This window comes from Molossus molossus, unplaced genomic scaffold, assembly GCF_014108415.1.
Source record: "Molossus molossus isolate mMolMol1 unplaced genomic scaffold, mMolMol1.p scaffold_m16_p_17, whole genome shotgun sequence".
Lineage (NCBI taxonomy): Eukaryota > Metazoa > Chordata > Mammalia > Chiroptera > Molossidae > Molossus > Molossus molossus.
In genome coordinates this window covers 71,150,400-71,177,551 of record NW_023425352.1, presented here as the reverse complement: position 1 = coordinate 71,177,551, position 27,152 = coordinate 71,150,400, and the positions used below count along the sequence as shown (strand labels likewise).

The following is a 27,152-nucleotide window of genomic DNA, read 5'->3' as shown; positions in this document are numbered from 1 at the left end:
TGAAAACCGTATATCGGTATTGAAGAATAACTGCAACTCTGCCCTGTACTGTCCAATCCACTTGCCCCACCAAAGGGGCGGCTCTGCGGGTCTCATGGGGCGGCCTGACATGGTGCGTCAGGTGTGCCCCAGACAGAATAACACCAGTCACATGTATTGCAAATAGTTTTATTTTGTTCCTTATTTCCACCCTGCTCTACCACATCAGTGACTCAGTAAGCCAGGCAGAGACTCGAAGGGCACTACTCTATTCCAAAGATGGTGAGACCGGGGCAGTTTTTACAGTCCCCCCTTCTCCTCGGCTCCCTTCCTGGCAGAGGTGCTAAGAAGAAGTGGGGTGCTCAGGCTGTGGAGAAAGCAAAAGGTGAAAGCCACCCACACTCCGTCCTGTGTGAGGCCAGGGGAACGGAGTCAAGTTGCAGACACATTCCAGGAAGGACTGGGACTGGGGAGCTACTCCTTGTGCTCCTTCCTTTGGCTCGTGTCCCCAGTGTTCACTCTGACTGACCGACCGGCCAGGTCGATTGTCTCCTACTGCCCTGCAGTGACTGGAGCCTGGTTGCCCATATGTCCGACATGCCACCTCTATACACAGGTGCCTTCTCTAAAGAATGCTTTTCTAGCACAAGACTGGGGACACGAGGAAGCCGGAGAGGGGTTCGTGTCACAGTTTTCAAGCACAGGAGGGTGATCGTCGAGGAGGCCGGAGAGCCCAGGGCCGTGGACAGCGGGTCAAGCCACACGGCCTCGGAAGGCTCAGCGAGCCAGGCGCCACGTCTCCGGCCCTGCTCGCCGTGAAACACCCCCGCCCAGCGCGTCTGCCGCGGCCTCGCTGTCTTTGCAGAAGCTGCACCCACGTGGATGGTGTCCGTGCCAACCCTGGTCCCAGCGCCTGAGCCCAGCGGTCAGGTCCTGAACAGCAGGAAGCCCCCAAACGCCGTGCCCGAAGGGCTGCCCGTCGTTAGTGAGCCCTGGGTGAGCTCGAACCACACCCTCTCCCCCTTCTGCAGCTGCGCCATAGCAAAGGTGGTCGCCGTGTGTCTACCCGACGGCTCCTCAGCAGCGCAGACTGGGGTCCGACGGTGACCTCCAATCACCAGCTGCCCGGCGCCTGGCCCTGGGCCAAATTCCACGCTCACTGCGAACAGGTAGACCCCGCGCTCCGGGGCTCGGAAGTAGCCATCTCCAGGGAAGTAGCTGCTGCCAATGTTGATGTAAGTGGTGTCGAATATCACCGTCGGCAGGGTGGCCGTCTCCTCTGAAAGGCTGGCATAGAAGGCCACAGGGGAGCCTGGAACACAGGAGGGAAGCTCAGTGACTCAGTGTCCCCCTCGATGGGACATCAACTTGGAGACCTGCCTTCCTCGCCTTAATGACACTACAAACAGGCACTATTGCTAGATAACCTAGACATTCCCAGGAGCGTCTCAGAGTGGGAGCCAACTGGCCAACTCAGGATTTCACTAGTTGAGAGAAAGAAAAATGCAAGTCTGTTGTCTCTGCTGGTGCACGTCTGCAAAACCCTTCGTTTGATCCTTTCCTTCCGACACCCTGCGACTAAGTTCCTCTGGCTGAGAAAACAGTCGAGAGCTTGCTGGCCGAGGCTTGTCCATGCAGACTAGGGCGAACCCGGGTCCCCGACGCCCACGTTACTGCACCTGCTAGGGACCTAGGGGTACCTGAGTGAAGGGAGCACAGACCTGCCTGTGCTCCAGGTAACAGTACTGACCCCGGGGAGACCACCGAGGGACCGAGGGACCGTGGGGAGTGGTTCCTGCCGGGCCTTAGGACTCCAAGGAGGAACGAGGGAAGAAAAGTCTATTCAAGCTGGGCATGGGCATGTTTTCAAAGTGTGGCACAGAGCCCTGGGGTCAGGGGTGGGGGGGCACAGGCACAGAGAGGGGAAGCCACCCCAGTGACACTCGTCATCCGCCTGCTGGGGGCTGTCCCTGGAGCGATTCCTGGTGTTACACCCACTGAAGACACACGGACCGGCCTCAGGGAGGGAAGACAGCGGACACGGGCCTGGAGCAGAGGATGCTCTGCGCGTGGTGAAGGTCCGGGAGGGAAGGACCAGCTGGGCTGCCTGGGCACGCTGCCCCGGGGCCGGGGTAGGGTGAGTCCCACTGTGGTCCCCCGTGACACTGGCCTCAGTACTGACGAGGTCATCTCCTTGGGAGCTCCCTCAACACACCTGTGCACCCCCCTCCTCCCAGTTTCTCGGGGATGAGACCAGGCCAAAAAGAGGAACACATGTGCAGCTAGTTACTGAGGACCCAGAACTGGAGCCCGGATCTTTGACTCCCAGTTCAGCAAGCGCCTTGTGAATGACAAAACTTCGCTCTTCTCTATTTCTGGAAGGTTTCTGAGAATTAAAGTTCAGAATAGTTTTCCCATTTCGGGAAAATTGGGCCACAGCCAACAGCCGCTGCTGGCCCTGCAGTTCTCCCAGCACCCAGGAGGTGGGGCGCTTGCCCAGCCCAAGGCAGACCGGCCTAGAGCGCCCTCTGCTGGGCCCTGGGCCCCCTGCACCTGGTCCAGCCAGCCTGCCTGCGGAGCTTCAAGGGAACCTCCCCCCAGCCCGTGGGCCCAACGTGCCTCAGGAGGGGTTGTGACTCCTGATTCGCTAGCAGGCTTCCCTGCAGGGTACAAATTCAAGCCCTATGGCCTGCCTGCGAGGAAAATAAGGAGAATTTTTATTTTCAATTTTAGGGGTAAAGTTTTTAAAACAAAATATGGTAGTGGTAAACTCAGATTCCTCAACCGTCAGGCAACGGAGGCCTGCCCCACTCACAGGTGGAATAAAGACGGACGAGTTAGTGTGGGTGGACCCTGCTTCCGCCCTGAAAATGCCGGGGACCAGGAACACACTGGATGGTTTCTACTAAAGGTTACGCCTCGTGCTAGGTATTTGGTAAGTATATCCGTTCGCCTTCCTAACAACCCTCTGATGTAGGTACGATTCTCCCATTTTACAGAGGGAGAAACTGAGCCTGGTGGTGCTAGAACCTGTGCTCTGTCCACTGCCCCAGGAGACGCAGGTCCCGGGGCCACAGTGGAAGGTCAGAGAGAGCTGGCTTGGGTGGGACCTTCAGCAAGGCCTCGGACATCCCCAATGCCAGGCTACAGCAGGGCACATGTCTAGCCCCATGTCTGCGTGAGGAGGTGGCCAGAGCCCCAAGGGCAGCCTCTGGCAGGGGAGAGTCGCTTGAAGCAGAGAGCCTAGCGGTCCCCTTCCCAGGCTGCACTCGGGAGAGCATGGGCAGGCTGGCTGCACCACGCTTCTGCCTCAGAACCAGCTTCCCAGACCGGGGTCCCGGGGCCCTGCAGGGACCAGCCACCCAGGGCAAGAGCCAGGACCCTGGAGACAGGTGCACTGGGCTCAGGGCCCCTCTGTGCCTCTCACGAGCCATGTGAGCAGAACGCTTCTCCCGACGGAGCCTCAGTCCCCGAGACGGCAGTGATAATGCATCGCTGAGCTGCCCTGATGAGTCAGTGTGACAAGCCCAAGGCGGCATTGCAGGGGGCCTCGCACAGGGCAGAAACTGGCCAAGTGTTGGCAGAAGGAGCAACTTCCAGGGCCCAAGGCCTTCCTCCCTGGGGTGCTGCCCTTGGCAAGTGACACTAGCCCCACCCACACCCTGGGTGAAGATGTGGGGGTGGGTGGAGTGGGTGAAGAGCCGGTGGAGGGGTTTGGGGTGTGGCAAGGAAGGAAAGGAGGTACTCACCTCCCTGCTCCCAGTCAGCGGGCAGGCCCAGAAGTGTGTGTGCGCCTGAGTGTGCGCACGTGTGTGCATGTGTGCACGCGACCGTGCACCTCAAATGTTTACAAGGAGGGGCCCTGCTGCTCACCAAGGGCTGGTTCTTGTGATTTCTGCCTCCTTGTACTCCAGGGAGCTTAAGATGCCCCTCCCTCCCCTGAACGGAAGGTCGGTCAAGGGCAAGGTGGCCTGGCGGGGCAGTCACGACCAGCACCCTGTTTCTCCCCCACCCCCACCCCCCGCAGGAGAACTGCCTGCGGACAGCCCTGTCCTCAGACTGGCCCAGGCCCCTGGACCCGGAGCTCACCTGCTTCCTGGAGCTCGGCGCCGGGGACGGGGCGCAGCGGTCCTCCGACGGGGGCAACGGCCCAAGGCCCCACCTGCTTCTTGCCCCTCCTCTGGCCCTTTTGCTGCTTCCTCCCTTTCCTGAGCAGCAGGGCCTGCAGCTCCTCCAGGTCCAGGCTGACGTTGGCCGCCAGGAGCCCCTGGAAGTTCCCGACCAGGCGGTGGAAGAGCTGCTGGTGCTGCTCCAGGCCGCGCTGCGTGGCCGCCAGGGCCCCGCGCAGCGCCTCCAGGGAGCCGTTGAGGGCGGCGGCCCCGGGGGCCTGGCAGCACTGCCCCAGCCGCTGCACGTCGGCGCCCAGGCGCTGCAGCTCCCGCGCCAGCCCCGCGGGGTCGGGCCCGCCGGGCCCCGCTGGCGCCGCCGGGGGGCCGGGCTCCGGCAGCTCGAGGCCCGGGCCGCGCCCCGCCGCCGGTTCCAGGGCCGCCACCCTGGCGGCCAGCGCGTCCCAGGCCTGCGCCTGCTCCCGGAGCCCCACGGCCGCGTCCTGCAGGCCGGCGCGGATCTGCTCGTAGCTCAGCGGCAGCGGCCCGGCCTCCGCCTCCGACACCAGCTCGTCGCCGAAGAGCGCGGCCAGCAGCGCCTCGTGCCGCAGCGCGTCCCCCAGCAGCGCCGAGAAGGAGCCGCGCAGCCAGGCCGCCTCCTGGCGCAGCGCGCCCTCCGCCGCCCGCAGCGCGCCCGCCTCCTCGCTCAGCGCCCGCAGCTGCGTCCGGAGCCGCGCCTGCTCGGCCCGCGCCGCGCCCGCCTCGGCCTGCTGCTCCTCCAGCGCCCGCGACACGGCCGCCACGCGCCGGCCCAGGGCCTGCAGCGACGGGTCGTCCGCCTGGCGCTGCTGGCCCGGGCTCGCCGGGGCGTCCTCCTGGCCGTCGGGGCCGAGGGGCAGCTTCTGGCAGCTGCAGTCGTTGACGTACTTGATGAAGTCGGCCTGGCTGCCCTGCAGGTGCTGGAGGGTGAGGTTGAGCTCCAGGAGCTGCTGCTCAGTCTCCACCTTGTTCTCCTCCATGATGAGCGACTTCTCCATCAGGACGACCCGGAGCTCGCGCAGCTCCTGGTGGTTCACCTGCAGCTTCTGCATCTGCTGCTCCACCTTGCTGATCTGGTCAAAGGTCTCGTCGGACTCGGAATACAGCTCCTTGATCTCATCCCTGTGCTGGGCCAGAGTCGCCCTCATGTCCTCCAGGGTGTTCTGCAAGGCCTCCTCCCTGCCGCTGGTGGCCAGGTGCAGCGCTGAGAGGTTCCTCTGGAGCTGGCTCAGCCTGGCCTGCAGGCTCTCCGGCTCCGGCCTGGCCCCAGCCCCTGCCGCTGCCGGCACCAGGCTGCCATTGGTCCCCAGCTGCTCCTGGGCCTTAAGGAGCCTCTTCAACTTGGCATCCACATCAGCCTGGACCTCCGAGAGGGAGTGGTGCAGAGACAGCTGCTGGGCGTGCAGGCGGTCTTCCACGTCCTTCTGCAGCTGGCCCACTCTCTGGGCGTTCTCCTGCACCTTGGTCTCAAACTTGGCACCCAGCTCCTGGAAGTCCGCCCTGGGCACGGTGCTGTCCTGGACCATCCTGATGGTCTGTCGGTTGGCCTCCACCGCAAGAGAGAGGTTTCTGATGGTCTCAAAGAGGCTGTTCAGGCTGTGGTTAAAGTCACTCCAAACAGGGCTGAAATGCGGCACCTGCTCCGAGGATCTGCCAGGAGACTCTGCAACAGAAGCGTGTTTTCCCACAAACCTGCTGGGGCGGACACCCTCCCCAGACGGGGCCAAGGGGTCCTCGGAGGTGTGGGCCCTCCTCTTCCCTCCCACTCTTCCCCTTGGATGAAATCAGGTCCTTCCACAACCCCTGGAGCCTGCCACTCACCGGGCTCCCCCTGATTGGCCTCGGTCACTGCAGCTGTGAGGTTGCTGGCCGGGGCCTTCTCCGGGCCTGGGGGGCTACCTTCCATGTGGTGCATGTCGTTCTGGAGGTCTCTCAGCGGGTGTCCCTGCCGCACCATGGCGTTGCTGGTCTCTGCAGCTGGGTGGCCTGAGGACACATGAGAGAGGGCTGACTCCCCAGGCCTGAGCCGATCATAGGGACAGAGAAGATTTCGGGGTTGAGAGCAGAGAGGTAGGTGTATGCCGATACGCTCTGAGCAGCAGCTTAGAAGCCTTGCGCCCCAGAAGGGCAGACCATGGTAGGTGAGCCCTCACCCTGTGGCCCACACCCTCAACAGACATGACTAATCGATCACGGCCCATCTTCCTCCTCAGCCTCATGGCCACGGCCTCTGGACATGATTCTAGAGAGCCCTGGTCAACACAGGCGCTCAGCTCACGACGGAACGCATTTGCCACCCCAACCCTGGCCCAGCCTTGAAAGGCCCAGCAAATGGGGTCCTTGGTGGTTCTCCCGTGCTGACTGGCGACCAGGGACGCCATGACCTCTTGTCCCTGGTTGAGGGTGGGGCGTTGGAAGGCTGCCTCCGGCCGTGGGAACTGTACAGGTCAGGGTGGAGGGAGGGTTCAGGTGCTTTGCCAGCAGGCAGGTCTGGGGCCGACCTGGCGGGCCTCCCAGGCGTGGAGTAAGGTGGCGAGAGCCTCAGAGGGTCCTCGGCCAATTCCAGGGACAAGGCTGTCCTGAAAGGGCACTGCTGTGCCAGGAGAAAGGGCCTGGGCAGCGGGCTCTCTCCTCCTGCCTGCCCTCCCACACCGTCCGGAGAGCAGCATACCGGCTCCAGAGACAACTGGCCCTTCCCAGGCTGTGTGGAGGCCGTCCCCCGGGTCCGCAGGCTCGGGCACCGCAGCGGGATCTGCAGAGAGGAGGCCTCAGGTATGAGCACAGGAGTCAGAGGAGCTGCAGGACCTCGGGGTCGGGGCTGGGGGGACCGCGGGCCTACCGCTGTGCTGGCAGTCAGAGCCAGAGAAGCCGGGGCAGCACCTCCAGGCCACGGAGGCCAGCACCTTCTGCTGGACCCGGTACACCGGCTTGCGGGCCACGCGGTACCTGCAGGGAGAGGACAGCTCAGGACCCCACGGGGAGCAGCGCAGCTGGGCCGCCCGCCGCCCACTCACATGACTTTGGCTCTCTGGCAGTCCGCAGCTCCCGGTGGGCACGGCTGCTCCGAGCGGACGAAGAATTTCTCCGTATTGCACGCGGCTATGAAGGTGACCAGCCTGGGCTTCTGGTAGGGGCACCAGTTGCTGGAAAAATATCAAGCCAGAGGAGAGGGCTGTGAGCCACGCCAGGCACCCCACAACCCTGCCGCGAGGTCAGAGGAAGAGCCGGTGCAGAGCCCCCCCCACCCCTGGATTGTGGGCTCCATCAGCCTGAGAAGGGGTGCTCTGCATTACTGGTCCCTCAGTCCAGAGCACCGGCTCCACCAACCCCACAACGGCAGCTTCCGCCTTCAGGGAGCCCCCCGGGGCCAGCAGAGGCTGGGGCCCGCCCCTCCCCGCAGCAAAATAACCCACGGAGGCAGCGTGTCTGCAGAGTCCTGGGGTTGAACATCACCCTTTCTGAGTGTGTGACCTTGAACAAGGCACCCGAGAGTGGCCATTGTCTGTCGATCTGACAGGACTGTGATACCCTCCAAGAGGGCAGTGGGTGCGGAGGCGCCGAGGGCGTGAGCCCGGCCGGCAGGGGGCCTGGGACACAGAGGGCGTGAGCCCGGCCTGCAGTGGGCGCTGGGGCGCAGAGGGCGAGAGCCCGGCCGGCAGGAGGCGCTGGGGCGCAGAGGGCTTGTGTCCGGCCGGCAGTGGGCACTGGGGCGCAGGCGGCGTGAGCCCGGCCGGCAGTGGGCGCTGGGGCGCCGGGGGCCCTGAGCCCGGCCGGCAGTGGGCGCTGGAGCACAGAGGGCGTGAGTCGGGCCGGCAGTGGGCGCTGGGGCGCAGAGGGCGTGAGCCCGGCCGGCAGTGGGCGCTGGGGCGCAGAGGGCGTGAGTCGGGCCGGCAGTGGGAGCCGGGGCGCAGAGGGCGTGAGCCCGGCCGGCAGTGGGCGCCGGGGCGCAGGGGGCGTGGGCCCGGCCGGCGGTGGGCGCCGGGGCGCAGGGGGCGTGGGCCCGGCCGGCGGTGGGCGCCGGGGCGCAGGGGGCGTCGGCCCGGCCGGCGGTGGGCGCTGGGGCGCCAGGGGCCCGAGCCCGGCCGGCGGTGGGCGCTGGGGCACAGAGGACGTGAGCCCGGCCGGCGGTGGGCGCTGGGGCGCCAGGGGCCCGAGCCCGGCCGGCAGTGGGCGCTGGAGCACAGAGGACGTGAGCCCGGCCGGCGGTGGGCGCTGGGGCGCCGGGGGCCCTGAGACCGGCCGGCGGTGGGCGCTGGGGCGCAGGGGGCGTGAGCCCGGCCGGCGGTGGGCGCTGGGACGCAGGGGGCGTGAGCCTGGCCAGCAGTGGGCGCTGGGGCACAGAGGGCGTGAGCCCGGCCGGGGTTGGGCGCTGGGGCGCAGGGGGCGTGAGCCCGGCCGGCAGTGGGCGCTGGGGCGCCGGGGGCCCTGAGCCCGGCCGGCAGTGGGCGCTGGGGTGCAGAGGGCGTGAGCCCGGCTGGCAGGGGTCGCTGGGGCACAGAGGGCGTGGGCCCGGCTGGCAGTGGGCGCTGCCCTGGAGTCCCACCTCTCACATCTCCCCTCCCCAGACACCCCGGGCAGGAAGGGCATTACCCCTGGTCACACCCCGCTGTGGCTGGGAAATGGACTTTCAAATAGTCACAAGGAAAGCCGCTGGCCGAGCAGTCCCTTCCCTGGGAAAGGCCACCCACACTGAGGTCTGACAGGGTGGTTTGGGGGCTGCTCAGGCCTGATACCGGGGAAGCCCTCCTTCTGGGCCTTGCACGTCCCTGAGTGTGAAGATGCTCACTGCTGACAGAGCCCGAGCTCCCTGACCTGCTGGCAGACTTGCCGGGCTCAGGAGAAGGCCCCACCCCCAGTCAGCGGGGGGCAGGACCCCCCCTCCTTTCAGCCCAGCACCCTTGGGTGCCAGGTGCTGGACTCGAGCTCAGCAGCACTCAGTACAGACCTCCCCTCCGGGTCCCAAGGGAGAGCGGCAGTCTCGGGGGTGTGACAGGTGCTAGGGACCTGGGAAGACCTTCAGGAGGAGGCGACAACTGGGGTGAAGCCCCAGGGGCTGTGGCAGAGGTGTGTGGCCCCAGAGGTGTGGAGGGAGGGATGGAGAAGGGGATACTTAGGAGCGGCTGCAGGGTCGGAAGCCAGCCTGAGGCCGTGAATGCCCCTGAGGCTCAGCGATGCCTCAAGGCACAAGGAGCCATGGAGGTATCGAGGGAAGTGACCTGGAAGGGCCACCTCGCTCCTTCGTGAGTGCAGAAGGGACAGGAGGGGGCAAGAGCAGCAGGTGTGTCAAGAGTCGATGCAGATGGTGGCAGCATGCACTGGACGGTGGCGGTGCCTATGGAGAGACGTGGCCCCACCCTGTGACATGGTAGGAAGCAGTGCTCAGGGACCTCGGAGATGGAGGAGCTGCTGGGGCTGGGCCCCGACTCTGGAGCTGACCTCCGGCCGTCAGGAACTGTCACACCGCGTGCTGCTGGGGAGGGAGGGGAGGACTGAGGTGGACCGAGTGCCATATGTACCTCGAGGGCAGAGACCCCCAGCCTGCTGTCCTGCTCGGCTCCCAGGAGCCTGGCAGCCTTACCCACGTGGCAGCAGGCTGAGTGAGCTGTCAGGGAGATGCCCCTGCTCAGGAGGAAAGCCCCAAAGGCGCAGACATCACGGGGTGCACGGGGTGCTCGGGGTGCACGGGTGAAATAGCCTTGCAGAGCGCCCGGTAACACGTCAGAGAGCCCCGTCCGCACACCCAGCGTCCAGCCACCTTCTCGGTCTCTCTGCTCTCAAGTGGGCAGACAGCCCAGGCTGACCCCTGAGAAAAATCTCTATCACAAAAGAGGGAGGCCAAAATGAGCAAAAGGAAAAATTCAACTTGGAGAAATCCAAGACTGTGCAGAGAGAAGACAACTTCCCCAAAATCTGTATGAATATTGCTAGATTGATGAGAGCTTACTGAATTCAATAAACCAACAAGAAAAGAAGCTAATGAAAAGGGGAAGACACCACACCGAAGGCAAGAGAAACAAAGAGAAAAATGAACACATGGGACTACATCAAACTCAAAAACTTCTGCACAGCAAAAGAAACGATCATCAAAATGGAAAGGAAACCTACCATATGGGAGAGCATAATTGCCAATGATGCATCAGATAAGGGGTTAATTTCCAAAATATATAGAGTGCTCATACAACTCAACAAAAGGAAGACAAAGAACCCAATTAAAAAATGGGCAGAGGAACTAAATAGACACCTCTCCAAACAGGACATACAAATGGCTAAGAGACATATGAAGAAATGCTCATCATCACTAATCATCAGAGAGATGCAAATTAAAACAACAATGAGGTATCACCTCCCACCTGTCAGAATGGTCGCCATCGACAAATCATTAAACAACAAGTGTTGGCGAGGGTGTGGAGAAAAGGGGACTCTAGTGCACTGCTGGTGGGAATGCAGACTGGTGCAGCCACTATGGAAAACAATATGGTGTTACCTCAAAAAGCTAAAAATTGAACTGCCATTTGACCCAGTGATCCCACTTCTAGGAATATACCCTAAGAAGCCTGAATACCAATCAGAAAGAATATATGTACCCCCATGTTCATAACAGCACTATTTACAATAGCTAAGATCTGGAAACAGCCCAAGTGTCCATCAGTAGACGAATGGATAAAAAGCTGTGGTACAGCCCTGGCCGGTTTGGCTCAGCAGTTAGAGCATCAGCCTGCGGTCCACAGAGACCCGGGTTCGGTTCCCGCTAAGGGCATGTACCTTGGCTGCAGTTTGTCCCCGGCCCTGGTTGGGTCGTGTGGGTGGCGGCCACTTGATGTGTCCCTTTCACATCGATGTTTCTTTCTCTTCCTCTCTCTCCTTTCCGCTCTATCTGAGTGAAAAATGGAAAAATGTCTTCGGGTGAGGATTAAAAAAAAAAAAAAAGCTGTGGTACATGTACACAATGGAGTACCATGCAGCTGTAAGAAAGAAAGATCTCTTATCCTTTGAGACAACATGGAGGGACCTGGAGACTATTATGCTAAGTGAAATGAGCAAGTTAGAGACAGACAAATATCACATGATCTCACTTATTTGTGGAATTTAATGAACTAAACAAACTGATGAACAAAACTGACCCAGAGACATAGAGGTAGAGTACAAACTGACAAACCCCAGAAGAGAGGATGTTAGGGGTGAAGAGATAAACCACAGAACTTATATGCATGTATGCATAACCAATGGACATGGACACAAAGCTGGAGAAGGGGGCGATGAGGGGAAGGGTATCAATGGGGGGAAAGGAGAAACATCTGTAACAAAAACAAATTAATAAAAATAATTTTTTAAGAAAAGAGGGAAGTGCCCTGGCCGGTTTGGCTCAGCGGTTGGAGCGTCGGCCTGCGGACCAGAGAGTCCTAGGTTCGATTCCCGCTAGGGGCACGTACCAAAAAAAAAAAAGAAAAGAAAAGAGGGAGGTGGTCAGTGTGGCTAAGTGGATTGAACATCATCCCATGGACTGAGAGGTCCCGGACTGGGTTGCAGCCTTGATCCCCAGTAGGGGACATGCAGGAGGCAGGTGATCAATGTTTCTTTCTCATATAAATGTTTCTATCTCTCTCTCCCTTCCTCTCTCTCTAAACAGTCAATTAAAGAAACATTTTTAAAAGGGGGTGGAGAACAAAAAAGAACCCTTGGGAATTAAAAGATAACAGTAGAAATACAAAAGAAATGTAATAACACATATATATTTCAGAAATGAAGGACTTAGTCTGACTGGTGTGGCTCAGTGGTTGAGCATCGACCCTGCACCAAGAGGTTGCTGGTTCGATTCTCAGTCAGGGCACAGCCCAGTTGTGGACCCGATCCCCAGTGAGGGGCGTGCAGGAGGGTGCATGTTCTCTCTTTTTGATGTTTCTATCTCCCTCTCCCTCTCCCTTCTTCTCTCTAAAATTAATAAAGGGGAAAAAGTAAAAAAAGAAAAAAAAAAAGAAAGACTTAGATTTCACATTTCACATTCAGAAAGCCCATCAATTACCCACAATACAGTGAAAATAAACTCACATCAAAGCACATCATCATGACATTTTAAACTCCGGGAATTAAAATGAGCTTATACTTTCCAGAGAGAAAAACCAAGGGACACACACACACCAGTAATTAGAATGGCTTTTAGCCTCTCAACAGCAATTCTGGAAACTAGAACACAGTGGAGAACTGACTTCAAAATATTGAATAAAAATTATTTCCAGTTTAGAATCCAATACCCAGCCTAACTGTCAGTCAAGGTAAGGAGAGCAGAATATATTTTTCTGTTTTTAAATCCTCACCCAAGGACATGCTTCGAGAGGGGAAGGAAGAGACAGAGAGAAGGAGAGAGAGAAACATCGATGTGAGAGGGAAACATCAATTGGTTGCCTCCCATATATGCCCCAACTGGGGATCGAACCCACAACTCAGGTATGTGCTCAGACTGGGAATTGAACCGGCAACTTTTCAGTGCACAGGACGACACTCAGTCTCCTGAGCCACTTTGTCTGGGCAAAGACATTTTTGAGATGCCAGGTTTCAGAACACTGTCACCCACCCCTCTCATCGGGAGCTACTAGAGCAGTGGTTCTCAACGTCACCACCATGTCTTCACATCGAGACCATCAAGGGACACTTTAAAAATAAGAGCATCAGGGCCCCGCCCCAGGCCAGTTAAGTGAGGTTCTCTGGGGTTGGGGCCTGGGCATCAGTATTTCAAAGCTGCCCAAGACTGGGTACCTCTGTGCCAGGACTCCACCAACACCAGAGACAGGGCCGATCGAAGAGGGCGGCGGAGCAGGGAGAAGTTACTCTCACCTTCTCCCAGGACCAAACCAGAATCACAAATAAATCACAGAAGAATAGAACAACCAAGCGAAGACTAGCTGCATAGAACGCTTATAACCAAGAATTTACAAAAGAAGCCACATTGAGATGGGTAGGGAGGTGGAGACGTAACAAGGCTGGCCCCACACCCACGCGCGGCAGTGGAGAACCCGAAGAGATATCTCGGCTGCAAAGGTCCCCCCTGAGGAGTTAGGGGTTTAACTCCACACTGGGCTCTTCGGCCTGGAGCACCAGAGCCAGGAAGGGGAGCCCACATAGCATCTGGCTGTTTAAACCAACAAGGTTCCATCCACCACGGAGACACTGAATCTGCTAGAAACTCAGGTGCCCGCTTAAAGGGCTAGCTCACAAAATCTCCTCTGCGGCCACTTACCCTGGACTCCAGCAGAGGGACGGTGGCTCAGAGCAGACTGGAACCATACAGGGACAGACTGGGTTGTGTGGCTTTGAGGAGAGGGCTAAAGGGACAGCCAACCAGGGTCCCTGTACTGAGTCCCTCTCCCACACCACCCCCAAATGCTATCTTCCCTGGATGGAGCAGAGCCCTCCCTCCACACAGGCAAATCTTAGTGTTTCAGCCTGATGAACTCTGCTTGACTCCCTGAACCCCCACCCCACCACCAAGCCCCAGGTGCCAGGCAGGCGGTGGCTGGCTGTGGTGCACACTGAGACTTCTGCAGAGTGGTCTAAGGCGCAGCGCTGGCACGGAGCTGGAATCTGTATCGACCTGCTAAACCACTCATTCCTGTCTGGTGACTCACAGACAACCGGCCTCACACGAAAGACGTACCGCCAGAGGCTCCACCGGTGACTGGGACTAATAGGCTGCCAGCAGCTGGACATGAATCTCTGGCTGCCTTGGGCCTTTCGCTGACCTGCCCCTGGGCTTGGTGCCGGGGGAAGCCTGCCTCAGTATGCAGCTTAGCTGCTCCCATGCACACCTAGGCCCAGCAGAGGCAGCCACAAACTTCGGATCATATTGTAGCTCCAGACAGGTATCCCAGGACTGGTCACAGGCAGCATCTGATATTGACCTGCACTGGAGTACCTTCCAAGAGGCCCAGGACCAACACCTCCGGTAGTGGGATTCAAACCACATTAAAGCACTACCCAGTTAGCTCCACAAGCAGCATGCCCAAAGGAAAATCTCAGCAGACACCAGATCTGCTGGAGCAAATTCCACCCCATGGTTCAGTCCCCACACAGCAACTCATGTGGTCAGGGTCAATCCTCATAGTCAGCCAGCCTGAGGGTCAACCCCACCCATGGATGACCTGCAGCAATCAAGACTCAACTATAACAGGAGGGTTCACATAACTTACACAAGAGACATTCTTGGAGCACCTACCTCAGGTGATCAGGGAGACTGTGCCCCAAGCCTACACGACACCTACTATATAAGGCCGCCAGACCAAGACTGGAGACACAGCAGATCTACCTAATACACAGAAACTAATACAGAGAGGCAGCCAAAATGGGGGGGGGGGGAGGCAAAGAAACATGCCCCAAATAAAAGAACAGAGAAATCCCCAGAAAAAAGGACTGAGATGGTGACAAACAATCAACCAGACACACGGTTCAAAACAATGGTTATAAGAATGGTCAAAGAACTTAGGGGAAGAATGAATGAACTCAATGAGAACTTCAATACATATCAAGCATAAGAAAGGACATAGAAAGTCTGGCTGGTGTGGTTCAGTGGTTGAGCATTGACCCATGCACCAAGAGGTCCCTGGTTTGATTCCTGGTCAGGACATATGCCCACACTGTGGGCCAACTTCCTAGTGGGAGGCATTCAGGAGGTGGCCAATCGATGTTCTCTCTCTTCAATGTTTCTATCTCTTTCTTCCTCTCTCTTCCTCCCTCTCTAAAATCAATAAAGGAAAAAAAAATTTAGAAAGAAGAAGAAGGGACATAGAAACTGTAAAAAAGAACCAGTCAGAAACAATGAACACACTATCTGAAATAAAGAATACACTAAAAGAAAAAAACAAAAACAAAAAAAAACAGCACATTAGATGAAGCAGAGGACTAAATCAGCAATTTGGAAGACAAGTTAGCAGAAAGCACCCAATCAGTGCAGCAAAAAGAAAAAAAGGTTTTTTTTAAATTAGCAGGCAGCCTTGGCTGGTTTGGCTCAGCAGTTAGAGTATCAACCCATGGGCCAAAGAGTCCCAGGTTCGAGTCTAGCCAAGGCACGTACTTTGTGCAGTTTATCCCTGGCCCCAGTTAGGGTTTTATGAGAGGCAACCAATCTATGTTTCTCTCTCACATCAATGTTTCTCTCTCTCTCTCTCTCTCTCTCTCTCTCTCTCTCTTTCCACCTCCCACTCTATCTGAAAATAAATGGAAAAATATCCTCAGGAGAAGATCTTTTTAAAAAATGAGCAGGCAGCCCACCTAGTGTGGCTCTGTGGACTGAGTGTCATCCCATGGACTGAGAGGTCCCATTCAATTCCTGGGCAAAGCACATGCCCAGGTTGTGGGCTCAATCCCCAGTAGGGGGCATGCAGAAGGCAGCCAATTAATGTATCTCTCTCACATTGATGTTTCTATCTCTCTCTCCTTTCCTCTTTCTTAAAAAAAAAAATCAGTTAAAACATTTTTTTCAAACATTGTCTAAAAAAAGAGCAGGCAGTCAGCTCTGGTGGTAGTGGTGAAGTGTGGGGTAGAGGATTTGAGCAAAAAATAAATAAACAGAACTCATGTAATGAACAACAGTATGGTGATGGGGGGTGGAAGTAGAAGAGTGAACGAGGGGATAAATAGTGATGTAAAAAATAAAATAAAAATAAGCATAGTTTAAGGGACCTCTTGGACAACAAGTGTAACAACATTTGCATCATAGAGGTACCAGAAGGAGAAGAGAGAGAGAAAGGGATTGAGATCTATTTGAAGAAATAATGACTGAAAACTTTCCTAACCTGGTGAAGGAAAAAGACACATAAGTCCAGGAAGTGCAAAGAGTCTCAAACAAGATTAATCCAAAGAGACCCACACCCAGACATATCATTATTAAATGCCAAAGGTTAAAGACAAATAGAGAATCTTAAAAACAGTGAAAGAGCCCTGGCCAGTTAGGCACAGCGGTTAGAGTGTCGGCCTGCGGTCCAGAGAGACCCAGGTTCAGTTCCCGCTAAGGGCACTTACCTCGGTTGCAGTTTGTCCCCGGCCCTGGTTGGGTTGTGCAGGTGGCAACCACTCAGATCGATGTTTCTCTCTCTCTCTTCCTCCCACTCTATCTGAACAAAAAATGGAAAAATGTCCTCGGGTGAGGATAAAAAAACAAACAAACAAACAAACAGCAAAGAAAGCAGTTAGTTACATACAAGGGAGCTCCCATAAGGCTGTCAGCTGATTTCTCAACAAAAACTTTGCAGGCCAAAAGGAAATAGTCAAAGTGATGTAAAACAAGGACCTATAACTAATAATTACTCTACCAAGCAAGACTATAATATAAAATTGAAGGAGAAATAAAGAGCTTCTCAAACAAGAAAAAACTGAAGGAGTTCATCAACACCAAACCAGTATTACAAGAAATGTTAAGGGTATTCTTTTAGAAGAAGAAGAAAAAAGAGTAACATAATTATAAAGAATAGGCAATAAATATGCACCTATCAATAATTACTTAAAGTGTAAATGCTTTAAATGTTCCAATCAAAAGATGGTAGCTGAGCCTGGCTGGTGTGGCTCAGTGACTAAGTGTCAACCCATGCACCAAGAGGTCGCCAGTTCAGTTCAGTTCCTGGTCAGGGCACATGTCCAGGTTGTGGGCCCAATCCCGAGTGTGGGGCATGTACAAGGTGGCCAATTAATGTTCTCTCTCATCGATGTTTCTATCTCTCTCCTTCTCCCTTCCTCTTTCTCTTAAATCAATAAAGAAAATAAATTTAATAAGGTTAATAAACTTTCAAACAGACTCATCAAGAAAAAAAGAGAGGACCCAAATAAATAAAATAAAAAATGAAAGAGGAGAAGTAACAATGGGCACTACAGAAATACAAAGGATTATTTAAAAAATTTACAAATAACTACATGCCTACAAATTGGACAATCTGGAAGAAGTGAACATATTCCTAGACGCAAATAATCTTCTCAAACTGAATCAAGAAGAAACAGAAAATCTGAACAGACTGATTAAAACCAACAAAATTGAAGCCGTAATTTTTTTAAAAACTCCCAACAAACAAAATTCCTAGGCTTTACAGGTGAATTTTCCCAAACATTCAAAGAAGAACTAGCATGGCAATTGGACAAGAAGAAATAAAGGGCACACAAATTGGAAAAGGAAGAAGTAAAACTCATTATTTTCAGGTGACTTGATACCATATATAGAAAACCCTAAAGATTCCACCAAAAAAACTACTTGAACTGAGAAATGAATCCAGTCAAGTTTCAGGATACAAAATTAATATTCAGAAATCAGTTGCATTTTTATACACCAATAATGAACTATCAGAAGTGGAAACTACGGGAACAATTCCATTTACAATTGCATCAGAAAAATAAAATATCTAAGAATAATTTAAGCAAGGATGTAAAAGATCTGTACTTGGAAAATTATAACATACTGAAGAAAGAAATCAAAGAAGATCCTAATAAATGGAAACATATACCATGCTCATGGATAGGAAGAATTAACATCATTTATAATGTCCATACTACCAAAAGCAATCTATAAATTCAACACAATTCCTATCAAAATACTAATGGTGTTTTTTATAGAGCTAGAACAAATAATCCGAAAATTTATATGGAACCACAGAAGACCACGAATAGCCACAGCAATTTGGGAGAGAAGAATAAAGTTGAAGGTGTCACGCTACTTTACATCGAGCCGTGCTGCAAGGCCACAGCAATCAAATCAGCGTGGTGCTGGCATGAAGACAGTTGTGCAAACCAATGGAACTGGGCGGACGCCCAGAACACACTGTGCCCGAACTAATCTATGACAAAGGAGCAGGAGCTTACAATGGGGCCAAGACTGTATTCAGGAAATGACACTGGGCCCTGGCATTGGCTCAGCAGTTGGAGTGATGGCCAGGGGATCGAAGGGTCTCGGGTCCAGTTCCAGTCAAGGGTTTCAGGTTTGATCCTTGGTCAGGTCGTTGAGGAGGCAGCCAATCAACGTGTCTCTCTCACATCGGTGTTTCTCTCTCTCTCTCTCTCCCCCTTCCTCCTCCCTTCCACTCTTTCTTTTTTTTTTTTCATCCTCACCCAAGGACATTTTTCCTTTTTTTTTTTTTCCAGATAGAGTGGGAGGGAGAGAGAGGAAGAGAGAGAGAGAGAGAGAAACATCGACATGAAAGGGACACATCGAGTGGCTGCCTCCCCCACGACCCAACCAGGGCCGGGGACAAACTGTAACCGAGATACGTGCCCGTAGCGGGAACCGAACCTGGGTCTCTCTGGACCACAAACCGACACTTTAACCGCTGAGCCAAACCGGCCAGGGCCCCTCTACTCTTTCTAAAAACCAATGGAAAAAAATATCCTCAGGTAAGAATTAACAAAATAAATAAATAAATAAATCTTTTAAAAATAAATAAGTAAATGGTGTTGGAAACATTGGACAGATACCTTCAAAAAATGAAATTAGACCACCTTCTTACACCATATGTAATAATAAACTCAAAATAAATCCATGACTTAGCCCTGGCCAATGTGGCTCAGTTGGTTGGAGTGTGGTCGCACACCCTGAAAAGGTTGTGGGTTTGAATCCCAGTCGGGGCACATGCCCAGGTTGCGGGTTCCATCCCAGCTGGGGTGCGGGCAGGAGGTAACCGATCGATGTTTCTCTCTGACTTTGATGTTCCTCTCTCTCTCCCTCTCCCTTCCTCTCTTTCTAAAATCAATTAAAAAACAAAGCAAAACATGTCCTCGGATGAGGATTAAAAAGAAAAAAAAAATGAACTAAAAAAATGAATTAATTCCTTAAATGTAAGAGTTGAAACCATAAAGCTTCTGGAAGAAAACATAAGCAGTAAAATCTCTGAAATTTCTCCTAGCAATATGTTTTTGGCTACCTCGGCCCAGGTAAGGGACACAAAAGAAAAACTAAAGCAAAGGAAACCATCAACAAAACGAAGAGACAGCCCACTGAATGAGAGAAGATATTCACCAATGATACATCGGATAAGGGGTTAATATCCAAAATTTATAAAGAACTCATGCATCTCAATAGACATGGGAAAAGATGCTCAACATCGCTCACAGCCAGAGAGAGGCAGATTAAGGCACAATGAGCAGGAGCGCTGCCAGGAGCAAAGCAACGAGCCAGTGCTGGTGACGGGGTGGGGGAAGGGGAACCCTCGTGCTCTGTCGGAGGGAAATCAGATTCGGTGCAGCCACCGTGGAAACCAGCATGGAGGGTCCTCAAAAAATTAAGAATGGAGCTGCCTTATGGCCCAGCAACTGCTCTTCTGGGTACATATCTGAAGAACGAATTCGGAGGAATATATGCGCCCCCATGTTCCTTGCAGCGTTATTTACAATCGCCAGGATCTGGAAGCAGCCCAAGTGCCCATTCATAGGTGAGTGGATAAAAGAGTGATGGCACACACACGCGCACACGCATGCACACACACATCCACACACACACAATGGAATATTACTAAGCCATGGAAAAGAATAAGATTTTACCATTTGTGACAGCATGGATGGGCCTAGAGGGTATAATGTTAAGTAAAATAAGTCAGTCAGAGAAAGACAAATACCGTATGATTTAACATATCTGTGGAATCCGAAGAACAAAATAAATAACAATCAAAATTGAAACAGACTCACAGATACAGAGAACAGACTGATGGTCGCCGAGGGGAGGGCGGCGGGAGACTGGGGATAAAGGTGAAGGGACTGAGAAGTGCAGATTGGTGGTCACAAAACAGTCACGGGGGTGCAAGTACAGCGTAGGGAACACAGTCGGTAACATTATAATAACTGCGTGGTGCCGGGGCCCTGGAAATACCAGGGGACACTTTGTAGCGTGTACGATTATCTGACCACTGTGCTGTACACCTGGAACTAATACAAAACAATGTTGAATGTAAAGTATACTTTTTAAAAATACATCTATCGTTTTTTTTTTAACCCTCACCCGAGGATATTTTTCCATTTGTCTTCAGATGGAGTGGGAGGGAAGGAGGGAGAGAGAGAGACACATCGACATGAGAGGGACACGTCGACTGGTTCCCTCCCAGGAGCCCGACTAGGGATGAACTGAAACTGAGGTCCGTGCCCTTGACCGGAGTTAAACCTGTGACTCTTTGGTCCGCGGGTGGACACTCTAACTGCTGAGCCAAACCGGCCAGGGCAATGTAAATTATCATTTAAAATTAAAATTAAAAATTTTTTTTATCCTCACCGAGGATACTTTACTGATTTGAGAGAGAGGGAGAGAGACATCAGTGTGAGAGAAACATAGATCCCATACGCACCCCAACCAGGATGAACCCTGACAGAGAATCGAACCCGCAGCCTTTTGGTGTACGGGACAACACTCCAAGCACCGGAACCACCGGCCAGGGCGAAGTCTCTAACATTTTCTTATTTATTCTAGGACTCCTCAGGCTTTCAAAATAGTATTTGTTTAAAAAGCTGGCTTGTGATGACAATTCAGAAAACCTTGCTGATTTGTTACTCACGTGAGAACTATCATTTGGAAAATAAATACAGAGCGCCCCAAAGAGGGAGAAGCCACGTGAGCAACCAGGAAGGAGGGGAGCCCGGGGCTGGACTCCGTCCTGGCAGGGAGCCCGGGCAGCGGCGGGCAGCGGTGTGGGGAGCCCGGGCAGCGGCGGGCAGCGGTGCGGGGAGCCCGGGCAGCGGCGGGCAGCGGTGCGGGGAGCCCGGGCAGTAGCGGGCAGCAGTGCGGGGAGCCCGGGCAGCGGTGGGCAGCGGTGTGGGGAGCCCGGGCAGCGGCGGGCAGCGGTGCGGGGAGCCCGGGCAGCGGCGGGCAGCGGTGCGGGGAGCCCGGGCAGCGGCGGGCAGCGGTGCGGGGAGCCCGGGCAGCGGCGGGCAGCGGTGCGGGGAGCCCGGGCAGCGGTGGGCAGCGGTGCGGGGAGCCCGGGCAGCGGTGGGCAGCGGTGCGGGGAGCCCGGGCAGCGGCGGGCAGCGGCGGGCAGCGGTGGGCAGCAGTGCAGGGAGCCCAGGCAGCGTGCGGGGAGCCCGGGCAGCGTGCGGGGAGCCCAGGCAGCGGTGTGGGGAGCCCGGGCAGCGGCGGGCAGCGGCGGGCAGCAGTGTGTGGAGCCCGGGCAGCAGTGGGCAGCGGTGGGCAGCGGTGTGGGGAGCCCGGGCAGCGGCGGGCAGCGGTGGGCAGCGGTGGACAGCAGGTAAGGGCCCCGTCCTGACCGGAGCACAGCTGCAGCTCCGACAGAGGTGTCCCCAAGGGGACACAAGCAGCCTAACACCTGCCCCGGATGGACAGTGGGTTCTCATGCGAACAGCTGGCTGAGTTCGCAATGTGACCCCAGCGCAGCGAACTAGGAACAGAAGGAAAGGCAACGGCGTCCTCTAGGGACAACAGAAATGCCCGGGGGCGGGGGGGGGGCACAGCTTTGTGAGGTACCCACTCCCAGCAGCATCGCCAGTCCCGTGAATGTCGGCACCAAACATGACAACATGGGAAAGTGGTAGGTGGGGAGTGTGCCCTCCGCACACCCGCACAACGCTGGGGTCGGTGTGGAGTAGCAATGAGACCGGGTCACAGGTAACACCCTGCCGAGCAGCAGCCTCAGAAGCACGCTGGAGACAGAGGTGAATGCCCAAAGAATCCCCTGAAGGGGTGCGAGTCATTGCCTTTGGGGACCAGGGGGCCTGGGCTTCCGATGGTCTCAGCAAGCTTGTAGGTGGTTTGACTCTACCCCAAAGGGTCGGCTGTCCTGTGAAGGGCCAGACGGATGACACGTCCTTTAGGCTCAGTGACAACGCAGGTCACCACAGAGAGGAGACCAAGCGGGGCTCTTGGGAGTGGCCACTGCCATGTACGCTGCTCAGGCCACACGTCCACCTGACACGGAACCAGTGGACCGGGAAGTGCTGGCCCAGAGCTCTGCTCAGCCGCCACAGCCTGTTCCAAGGACCAGAGGCTCGGTCCCCACCCTGGGCCCCACGGAAATTCCTGGAACATGGGCTCAGCCCGAGAGGAACTATTTCTCTGAACCAGTGGTTTTCAAAGGGGGAGAGGGGACTTCCCCTGAGGTGTATTTGACAAACATTTGTGGTTTCACAACCGGGAGGGGGAGGGTGCTAATGGCATCTAGTGGGCAGAGGCTGAGGATGCTGCTGAGGCCCGTGTGGCACCGCCCTGTGTGGCACCGCCCTGCACGGCACCGCCCTGCGCCACAGCAACAGAACCAGTGAGGCCCAAGTGTCAACAGATCCAAGGTTGAGAAACACGCTCTGAGAACAGAGTTCACTCCTTGCCCACTATCGGAACCGTTCGGTGGGTGCAGGGCCCCGGGTCCTGGCTGTGCTGGGTCTGGTCCGGCCTGCCAGGGGGCAGTGGGACTTTCCGCCGCGGTGGCGCCCACCCTTCCTGCCCTGCCCCAGCGGGCCCCGCAGCCCTATTCTCCCTGCCACGCTCCCCACCCTTGGCAGCCCGTTCCCTTGGCACAGCGAGGCTGCTGGCCCAGAGGCCCTGGGAACATTCCTGACCTTTGCTTCGGTTTCCTCCAGCTCTTGGCAGTTTCTGGCTGGCTCTCCGCGCCGCCCCCTCCCCAGCCCAGCTCGCTGAGGTGCCCCATTGTTCCCGCTGCCTGTGGTCCCAGGCCGTGCCCTCTGTGTACCCTGTGTGCCCAGGGGCCCACGCAGAGGCAGGCGCCAGCTAGAAATGAGCGTGGGAGCCTCCAGCCGGGCCTGGGCCTCCCACGTGTCCCTGACCTGACGCGGCCCCAGGCAGGAGAGGTGGCTGACCCCTGAGTTCCTAGTGGGAGGAGGGTGGCCTGGGCCCCCTCCGCTCCCTGTGCTCAGGTGGCACTTGAGCGTGGCCCACGCAGGACTCCTTCTGGAAAGGCGGAGAAATGGGAGCTTCTGGCCCTGGGGGCAGAGCGCAGGCTGTGGGAAAGGCCGTGCCTCTCGGGAAGGGCTGGCAGCTCCCCGGGCCCCACCTCCCTGGGCACTAAGTGCCTCTTCCTAACCAGCCTGTCCAGCGCCTCAGCACCCCAGCGGCTTCCTGGGGAGAAGGGCGTGTCCTGAGTGCAGCGGGACTGTGACCCCTCCAGGTGTGAACTTGCAGCTTTGTCTCTGGCTTAGAAACTGGCCTTGGCAGGGGGGCCGAGCACGGGCACCAGCCCAGAGCCACGGGCTCCTCCCTCTTGGTCCCCAGGCCCCAGGCCCCAGGCAGCAGGAGGAGCCGGTGCAGGCCTGGGCTCCCTCCAGATCTTGGGTGACCCCAGGCAGAGCATGACCCCTCTGGGCCCGGCTGCAGAGGTCACGGTGCTCCTTGAGCAGGGGTCAGCAGGGAGAGGGGACGGAGGTCACCTGGATGCGCAGCGCAGCGGGTGTGGGCCCCAGCTCTGATCTATCTCTAGGAGCAGGGCGGTCCCCCACCCCAGCCCCACAACAGGTGAAGAAAATAGGGGTGTGCAGTGCTGCCACAAGGCAGACATGGGGCGCCTGCCTGGGCCCAGAGTCCCCTCTGAGCTCACATCCTGGACGGCTGCTCCCCCCACCCCCGCCCCAGCCAGGGAGCACAGAAGCCCCTTCCCACACCGAGTCTAGGGCGCACGCTGCTGGCTCACGGGGCCCCACTCCTGGGGGCCGCGGGGACCTAGCAAAACTCACCCCAGGACCCCACCCCAGGACCTGGCACTGGGCACCAAGCTGTTCTGTCTGAGGACAGAAACGGGGCTGCATAGGGAACCTGATGAGCTCCGGGTGACCAGCATGGCGGACCCCACAGTCAGATGGAAAGGAACCCCGCAGAATGGTCGGACATGCCACGTCCTGGCTGAGAGCAGGTCCTGCGGTCACTCACGTCCCAGGCCTCTGGCTTCCTGGGAAGAGGCCAGTGTTCACCTGAGGGCCCTGTCTGTCTTTCTGCACCTGAGAAACACACCTTCGGGGTGTCAGCCCTATCTCCTTCCCAACCCCTCGGGCACGGCCCCACACCAGAGCAGGAGACCACAGAAGCCCTCATGGCTACCTCGTTCCCCCAGTTCCCCTCTGCGTGCTGTGTTAATGATTAATGACCCTGCACCCACGGATGTAAAGACCATGTGTGTCTGTCCCGGTCCCCCCGGAGGCCCCCTTGCCTTCTCCCACCCCAGTCTGCAGCGGAGATTCCACGCATCCGCCTCAGGTCTTCTGCGGTGAGTCCAGTGGCTCAAACAAGCTGCAAACGGCCCTCCCTGGGGTGTGCTCAGACCTTCCAGGCTTTGCTTCCTGCTGCTGGCGTCAGTTTGACTCAAACTCATAAAAATTCTCTACAAGTTTGGAGATTACTTACTGGACATGTCCAACCTTCGCCTTGCAAAGGGTCTTATCTGGGTCTGTGACCAGGCCTGCCTGGCCCAGGGCCTCAGGAACTCGCAAGCGCAAAGCAGGGCAGGAGGCTCTGGCAGCCGGGGTGGTGTGCCCATTGCCTGAGCGGTGTGCCCACTGCCTGGTCATGTGCCCATTGCCTGAGGGGTATGCCCACTGCCTGGGCACAGAGCCCTGCGGACCCTTCCCTCCCGCAGGAGGCCCAGCAGGGCCCTGTCTCCCTCCCCAGCTGCGCCCTGTTTCCCTTCCCAGCTGCGCCCTGTCTCCCTCCCCAGCTGCGCCGTCTCCCTCCCTAGCCGCGCCCTGTCTCCCTCCCCAGCTGCGCCCTGTCTCCCTCCCCAGCCGCGCCCTGTCTCCCTCCCCAGCTGCGCCCTGTCTCCCTCCCCAGCAGGGCCCTGTCTCCCTCCCCAGCTGCGCCCTGTCTCCCTCCCCAGCAGGACCCTGTCTCCCTCCCCAGCAGGACCCTGTCTCCCTCCCCAGCTGTGCCCTGTCTCCCTCCCCAGCTGCGCCCTGTCTCCCTCCCCAGCAGGGCCCTGCCTCCCTCCCCAGCTGCGCCCTGTCTCCCTCCCCAGCTGCGCCCTGTCTCCCTCCCCAGCTGCGCCCTGTCTCCCTCCCCAGCAGGGCCCTGCCTCCCTCCCCAGCAGGACCCTGTCTCCCTCCCCAGCAGGACCCTGTCTCCCTCCCCAGCCGCCCTTCCCAGGCAGGGGAAGTGATGGAGGAGGAAGCTGTGCAGTCCTTCCTTCCTTTCCCACCGGCCCCTCCAGAGGCCTTGACAACCTGGGCCTGGCGGTGGAGCAAAGCTGCTGGGCTGTGGGAAGCAGACCCAGCAGGCCTGCTGGGAGCCCCAGGAGCCCTTGGGTCGAGGGCTGAACCCTGCCTGGGCCCAGGGACCTGTGCCCAATCACACATCTCTGCACGCATCAGGGCCACCCAGACAATGGCTGGAAGAGCCCCCAGGACAGACCTGAGCAGTCCAGGGCCCCACCCTCCCTGGGCTAAGGGAGCCCAGACCCTCCCACCGCTGAGAGCTTGGGGAGAAGGAGGAGCTGCTTCTACTTCCTTCCCATCCACTTGCCTCCCCCTCCCCCCTTCAGTAAGGGAGAGGAAGGCCCAGAGACAGGGGTGTGGAGCTAATGGCTTTGGGGAGGCAGGTGTGGTGCCAGGTCCTGAAATCAGAGCCCCGTGGCTGAGCTCCCCACCGAGTGCCCTGTGCCTCCCAGACCTGAGCAGAACGGGGCGGGGGGGAGGGGGGACAGAACCAGAATGGGGCCTCTCTAGTCATCTTGGGGCCACTCCGCCCCATGGGGCCAGCCCTCCCCTCACCGAGGGCCGGTGCTCACTCTCCCTCTGCCTCTTCCTCATCCAGTCTGCTGTGGAGAACGGCCCAGTAAACACATTACCTTGAGTCAGGGCTGGTAGGGCTGTCCCCGGCAGACCCACTCTGCCTAGGTGAACCAGACAGCCAGACGGGAGGCTGGGCAGGTGGAGTTAGCCCTTCTCACCCTCCACGTCCATACAGATGCCCTCAGTCAATGAGGGGGCAGTGAGCTGGGCGTTGGCACATGGGGGCCGGGGCGGGGCTGCCTTGGAGTGCTCCAGGGACCATGAACTCCAGAGTCAGACTCAGGTCCTGGTCCAGGCTCTCCTTACTGTGTGACCTTGGGCCAGCTGCCCAGCCTCTCTGAGCCTCAGGGTCCTCCCTGTGAGTGGGCTGCTGAAAGGGTTAACTGGAGTAACACTTGGCAAGGTGCCTGGCTAAGAAGTAGCACTTGCGGTGGACGTGGGGTCCCCAGAAGGAGGACCCCGACCCTGGAAAGTAGGATGCTGGAAAGTAGCGTCCGGGTGCCTTGGCAAGACGGGCGGGCACGAAGCAGAGCTCCGGGCACCGCTCCTGTCTGCCCTCCCTGGCAGAGCCCGGCGAGAGCCCCACCTCGCCCTCAGGCCCAACCCAGCCCGTGAGCTCCTGTCCCTGGTGGCTCAGGGCTTCACCTCAGACTGACCTCAAGAACAGGGCCACTGCCCGACCAGCTGGAAAATTCTGGAATCGCAGCCCCTTAGCACCCCGCGCTGGACAGTGGGTGGCAAGGGGTGCTCCAGCCTTGCCCAACCCCCAGGCCCATTCCCTGCCACAGGTCAGACAGAACTTTACGTGGTGCCCGGTCCAGGCTGGCTGGGGTGGCCTCTTGAAGGGGATCCTGGCACCTAGCACCTCACGGAGCCTTATAGATATCATTAACCCATTTCACAGATGAGTAACTGAGGTCCAGACAGCCCCTGTTCTGGCTGAGCTGGGACTCAGACCTGCCCCAAGACCTCCCGAAGGCCAGGCTCCTCCTTACCGTCTGACGGGGTCCCTGCCGATGTCCTCAGCCTCTGCCCTCCAGACCCCCGGCAGCCTGGGGCTCTGTGGGTCAGGGAACCTGGAACCAGGGGCCTGGGCCCAGGTCCCCAGCAGCCCCCAGCCCAGGGCTCCCCCAAGGCTGAGCAGCAGGGTCAGGCTCATCTTGGCCGATTCCAGAAGCTGCTTCCAGTGAACTCTCAGAAGGAAAAGAAGCTGGTTCAACAAAGAGAGGAAGTGGACTAGGCCAGCCCGCCGGTGCTTCTGCCCCCTCCCCACCCCCACAGAGGCAGTCAACAACCCAGCTGCTTCCTGCGTCCTGCTGCACTTGGGTCAGGGACCCTGGAGGG

The 27,152-nt window shown here is 57.2% G+C and overlaps 1 protein-coding gene across 1 annotated transcript; it reads right to left on the bottom strand.

Annotated features, from left to right (window-relative positions):
• Positions 1-181: 181 nt before the first annotated feature.
• Positions 182-27,075, bottom strand: MMRN2 (multimerin 2). The gene is made up of 7 exons (XM_036265386.1): positions 26,804-27,075; positions 7,139-7,267; positions 6,964-7,070; positions 6,796-6,876; positions 5,946-6,110; positions 4,069-5,787; positions 182-1,291 (listed from the first exon to the last, which is right to left on the bottom strand). Exons 1-7 carry the CDS (start codon positions 26,965-26,967, stop codon positions 906-908), a joined length of 2,751 nt encoding a protein of 916 aa, XP_036121279.1. The 5' UTR covers positions 26,968-27,075; the 3' UTR covers positions 182-905.
• Positions 27,076-27,152: the final 77 nt, after the last annotated feature.

Excerpts from the sequence above, each read along its gene's own strand:
- MMRN2 (XM_036265386.1), bottom strand. The coding sequence starts at position 26,967 with ATGAGCCTGACCCTGCTGCTCAGCCTTGGGGGAGCCCTGGGCTGGGGG. Across the intron at positions 6,111-6,795 it reads GCCAGTTGTCTCTGGAGCCG|GCCACCCAGCTGCAGAGACC; the intron begins GTATGCTGCTCT and ends ATGTGTCCTCAG. Across the intron at positions 1,292-4,068 it reads CGCCGAGCTCCAGGAAGCAG|GCTCCCCTGTGGCCTTCTAT; the intron begins GTGAGCTCCGGG and ends CCTGTGTTCCAG.